We start from the raw sequence: 5,522 nt of genomic DNA, 5'->3' as shown, positions 1-5,522 counted from the left end.
TTGGTGGGGGGTTGAGGTGGAGCTCGGTGTTCTCGCAAAACGTTTCGCGTTGGGCACCGGAGGCTTAGGGGGAAGCGAAGATGTTGATTTCACGGTTTAGGTGTTGTTGCTGCCGCCCTTGTTTACGAACTGTATCCCGTGAATGATGGCGTGGCAGCCGTTTCTCGAGAGGCCTGAGAACATACAGGATGCAGAGAAGCGGTTCCTTCACTCGTCAGTGGCTTCTGCTCTCTAACGTTAAAAACGTCTAGAGTTGTTACTTGCAGACTTAATCCCTGACACAAGAACTCCCTGCTCTCCTGTTAGCAGAGGGAAGGGGTTTGCCACGTCCTCACTCGCATGTTGCGTTTCCTTTGTTCTGCACAGAGAAGCCAAATGGACAAAGAACCAGCCATAAGCTCTGCAGCCCCAAGGGAAAAAGCAAAAGCTGTTTCCTGCAATCACCAATACCTGATGTATAGTTATATTCATACATCTGTTTTTCCTCAAAGGTAGCGGTGTCAGAAAGCAGCTGATGCAGAAACGTGCAACCTCGAAGCCAAGATGTCTACTGCTGTTGAGTTTCAGAACACAGAGAAATTACCTGTTGGGACTTGGGAGTTTACATACAATCCCTTGCACTTTCAGGCAGAAAAAGGTTAGAAAGAGAACTGACAAGGTTTAGGAACTAGCGGTACCCCACTTAAGCTTCAAATCAACACTCTCGTGGCCCTTGGGGGATTTGCGTAATTTCCATAACGTGCAGCATGGTTTTTTGCCTCCCGATAGGAGCCATCAGTTATGTAAGCAAATTGGTTGCATAATTATGCAGATGGGAAAAGAAATTTAATTGATTCAACATGAAAGTGTGCTGTTCATTTCACCTGGGATTTCTTTTTGACTCGGTGAGGAGTAAAACAAACTGGGAGAGGTAAAGGGGCAGGTGACGCTGCCAGATGCCAACTCCATTGAGTAGGGTACCCATTTTCAAGCAGCCTCTCCCTGGGCACAGGAATGAATTCCTACTTCTTAGCTAAAAGTCTCAACACTTATTGCTTATGAGTATCACCACAATATTCCACGGGAGTATTACTGTTGTTTTATCTGGTCTTTTTTCCCAACCAGTTCGCAGGATGCATCCCACTGGCTCAGCAAAAGCAGCACAAACATTTCCTAATAGAAAGCTTGTTTTATACCAGATAAAATTAACAACTGAAGTAGTTCTGTACTCTGACTATCTCTTTGTCCCCTAAACAGAGGGAGAATTTGAAGCATCACAGTGAAGTTGCTACACACGCAGCAGCTAAGCCATTTTCTCCTTGCTCCTTTGTTTCTGTTCTGGTTCTCAATCTGCAAATCGTCAAAAAGTGGCATCAGTTGTTCCAGTCCCATGCCATACAGTAGCCCAGAAGCTCTGAGAGCATTTATGTCAGCATTTATTTTTATACTACTCACCATAATAGTCCTTTTTAGAAAAGGAGTTACACAGAAAAGGTGAAGACTGAAAAATGCTAGACCTGAGATTTGCCAAAACCCCCCACAAAGATGCAAGATATATCTGGAGAATGTGAAAGGACAGAAAAGTGAACTAATATCTGCTCTTCATGTAGCCATATTTCACTAAATGGCAGTAAGATTTTGGTAATTAAAGATCTGATTGCTACACCAAGAACATTTAGTTTTACTATTTCTCCTCATGTGAAACTCACTTGAAACATCCATCGGAATTCTTCAGTGAATTAAGCACAAGCCACAGGCCCCCCTGCAGTCTCCAGTTAAAGCTGGAAGCTGGCCATGTCCACAGCTGGGAGTTTCAGCCCAATTTATTCATGAGCATTTGCTACATTATGTGCTCTGGCATGGTGAAAAACTGCATAGTCTGACTGATTTCACACATTCTTAACCTCCTCGTGCAGCAGTGTATCATACCCCAGATTCTTGAAGTAGTTCTGATACTAAACTCTCCACGTCTGCTTTGCCATTTGCCTATCTTCCTGCATGCCTACGAATACGAGCTACAGGGATCCAAAAAGAAATCATTTATGACACTACTGACTCGCAGATATTTTGGATACTTCCTATAAAGAATATAAAACTTTTATTAACATCTTAACAACTCTTCCAAAATGATCCTCTCAATTGCTCTTTATCAAACACTGTAAAATTATCAAGCTTCCATTGCAAGTTTCTGTCCCCAGTGTGAGTTAAGAAATGCTCAAAATTATCAATGCTTTGAAATAAAATTGTGGTTAATCTTCCAAACAACATTATTCTGTTCTAGTTACAAGAAACTTGTCCATACTTAACAAAAGTCATCTTTCCAAGATGATTACATACCTTGTAATGAGTGTGAAAATTGAAGGAAGATTTTTACAAAGGGAATCTCTCATGCATCCAAGAACACATTGAAGGAGCACAGCGTTGTCTACACCTATCTACTGAGTACAACACAGGAAAGGGCTTTTTTTACACATTTTTCTGTCTCTGCAAACAGTTAAGCATACATTTTGTATCCTGTATGAAAAAGGAAGTATATCAAACAATTTGCTTCATCTCAGACACAGAAGAAACAATAACTTTTACCTGTGGAAAAGCAAATACATGGATATAGTCTACTGAGTGGACAGCTCTGCGACACTGAATCGTCTCTGTTGTGTGTAACTCTTTCCATCGCACGCTGGAGTTTTGTCCTCCTTGGCACAGGGAATTTGTGTCACCAAAATGGTACTGAGAATGTTGCTTAAGTAATCTTACTGGCATTTTGATACATATCAGAATGACCAGATTTGTATGGTCTTTCAAGTGGATACAGATCATGCATAAATGTGAAATACAGAACTTGGCAGTAAAGCTGTTCAAATTGCCTACTGGTATATCTTGGTGACTGGGAGAAAGACTATATTGACAAAAATACTAGATGTACCAGTTGTAAAAAAACTTATGAGCAATGATTTGGGAAGCTTTCTTTGCTTGTTAATATAAAACATAACTGAGATTGCTTTAGTATTAGCTGAAGATGGTACTCAGGAGATGGAGCCAAAACATTGCACAAATTTTGCACAGTCTCAAGTTAAGCTAGAAGGTCAATTATTAAGGTCTCAAATATAAATCAACATTTGAAATTTCTTTATAGGGATAATCTAAGTGAAAATTCAAGGTTGCTTATAATGGAGAAAATACTGCTGTCTCTAGAATATCCTAAGCTTTGAAGCCATACAGATTACTAAGAGAATTTTGTCCTTCTGCGTCTCTCACAGTATTAGGCACATCTGGTACTGCTTACAGAAATGTGGGATTTAGCTGAGGTTCAGACAGCCTCTAATTCCAAGAAAGATTAAGATACAAAGGCTCTGACAAAAAGTAATTAGCAAAAAGTGACTTAGTTTTTCACTGTTGACTGCACTGCTCTTGCTACTAATGCTGGAGTAGCTGGAAGAACATCAGTTTAGATCCCTCATGTGAAACCTGATCACTTCTTACCCAGGGTACTGGGAAACAAAAGCAGCAGAATGCTATGGGATTTTGAGCAGGTGGATAGGCCTTGCAAATAGCAGAGCCACCTTAGTGAATACCAAGTGGTGGAACCAAAAGTTTGTTTGAACTAAAGCCATCTGTTCTTCCAGAGAATTTTTGAGGTTAAGGGTCTTTTAAAGAAATGCCATCTGATTGTTAGTACTGAATCTTGCATTTTTTAGAAGGAAAGAAGATGAGATCCCTATAGTACCACAATACCTTAATCCTTGCATTTTTATGTGCAGGTGGTGCAGGAGGAAGGCAATGACCTTTGCAGTCATCAGATTCAAGCCTCTCTTCCAAAACCAACTCCCACAGACTGAATGAGGCATATTATCAAAAAGGGTCAGGACCTGACCCTGAGGAGGGTCAGGACACTTAACAACTGTTCATCACATTAATTACATCAGATTAATAGCATGAAACTGAAGACTAGAATGGCAATCTTCCCCCAAAAATACAAATCCAACACCCCTCCAAACCATCCAGTGATAAGATCATGACTTTCATCATTCAGATACCAAAGACACCTGCAGTAATGCTGCCACAACTGGGAAGTGGCTCATGCTGCCCCCAAAGGATAGATTTTTTTCATGCACTGAGGACCTGTGCCACCATCTTGCTCATTACTTATGATGGAACCGCTTTAAAATGCACAGGAACTTCTATGCCCAAGAGAGCAGAATTTTTCAGCAAAGAAGGCTTTAAGGGGAAGAAGAGCAGGATCAAGAGAGCTGCATTACTGGCATGTTTGTGAAGGCTGGTACGGGAGATCTTTCAAGTCAAGTTTCAGCTTTGAAAGAGGTCCCATTGATTTGCCACAGGAATATTCTGATACGGTTTGGTCCTTCTTACTCAGCAGAGTACTCTACTTACTCAGTAGATCTTAATCAATTCATGCCCTTAATCTGATTCAGGATTTGCAGATGGAAAAAAGAAAAATTCCTGAAGAACCAGAAATGCTAGACCCACCTTGCAAGAAGCCTCTGTTTCATCATGCAGTTGGCACAAATGAAAAGGTTTTCCTTTTCAGTGCAAATATGCATATATGCAAATGTGAATTCATACACAAGCAATTATCAAGACACAGCTAAACCTTCAGCTGTGAGCAACTTGTGTAGACTCTCTCAGTTCTGAGAAGGCATATCCCATGTGGTATTTTTCAATTTGTTTTACTTCCAGGGCTCTCTACTGTTCTTCTGGAGTAAGGAAATTCAGATTTAAAGGGCACACAGATGGGACAATATCCTCACAAGATACTGCTTCTATAGACTATGATGCAATGTGGGAAATATCTCCCTCAATAACCATAGATACACGTGATCTATGCACTTGCATACTATCACCTGCTGGAAGAAGAATAGGTTAGTGTTGGATTCTCTGTGAAAAAGGAGGAAATATGTGCTATGCCTGTATCCTCCTCATTATCTAATGATGCCATTAGAAAACATCTGTGTAAACCAACATGACAATATAGTTAGGAAAAAAATTACTGTTTCTGTGCTACTACCTGTATTATCATCCATATAAGTATTTATAAACACAACTCAAGTTTGAAGCCTTGCTGTAAATCAGTAAGGCACAGTCTGAACACAGCAGGAACTGCCTTTATTAATTTGAATAATTTTCAACAATGATTGCTTTAACCATTAAAAACTAAAAGAATCTTTACTAATTAATGACTGCTGAAATAGCCAGACGTTCCTTGCCCACTTCATATTCTCCTGTATCCATTTTAGAGCCGATGTAAGCTCCAAGCTGTAAACTTCTTCCATATTAACATTCATTGTCATATGTTTAAGAAAAAGCTTTGGATCAGATAAACGAGCAGCCAGGATCAGTCTCTCCACTGCTGCTTGATAGTCACTGTTATTCTGAACTGTCTGATCTTCACATCTGTAAGCAAATTTCAACAAATACATTATTATTACACTATTACACCATACAGGCCACACGTTGCTTGCCTGATGCTTTATACTAGCAACAAGATTACAAAAACATTAAAATAATGCTTTGTTTTCACTACACTG

At 40.0% G+C, this 5,522-nt stretch overlaps 1 protein-coding gene across 1 annotated transcript in view; it reads right to left on the bottom strand.

Annotated features, from left to right (window-relative positions):
• Positions 1-5,079: 5,079 nt before the first annotated feature.
• The window catches only part of TOPAZ1 (testis and ovary specific TOPAZ 1), a 37,066-nt gene continuing 36,623 nt past the window's right edge, over positions 5,080-5,522 (bottom strand). Inside the window, exon 20 of the mRNA XM_071735423.1 lies at positions 5,080-5,388. Coding sequence (XP_071591524.1) covers positions 5,142-5,388 — 247 coding nt within the window. The 3' untranslated portion in view covers positions 5,080-5,141. The remainder of the gene's footprint in view (positions 5,389-5,522) is intronic.

The sequence above is a fragment of the Heliangelus exortis genome, chromosome 2, assembly GCF_036169615.1.
Source record: "Heliangelus exortis chromosome 2, bHelExo1.hap1, whole genome shotgun sequence".
Classification (NCBI taxonomy): domain Eukaryota; kingdom Metazoa; phylum Chordata; class Aves; order Apodiformes; family Trochilidae; genus Heliangelus; species Heliangelus exortis.
Note: the sequence above shows the minus strand (reverse complement) of the source record. Positions and strands in the feature narration are given on the sequence as shown.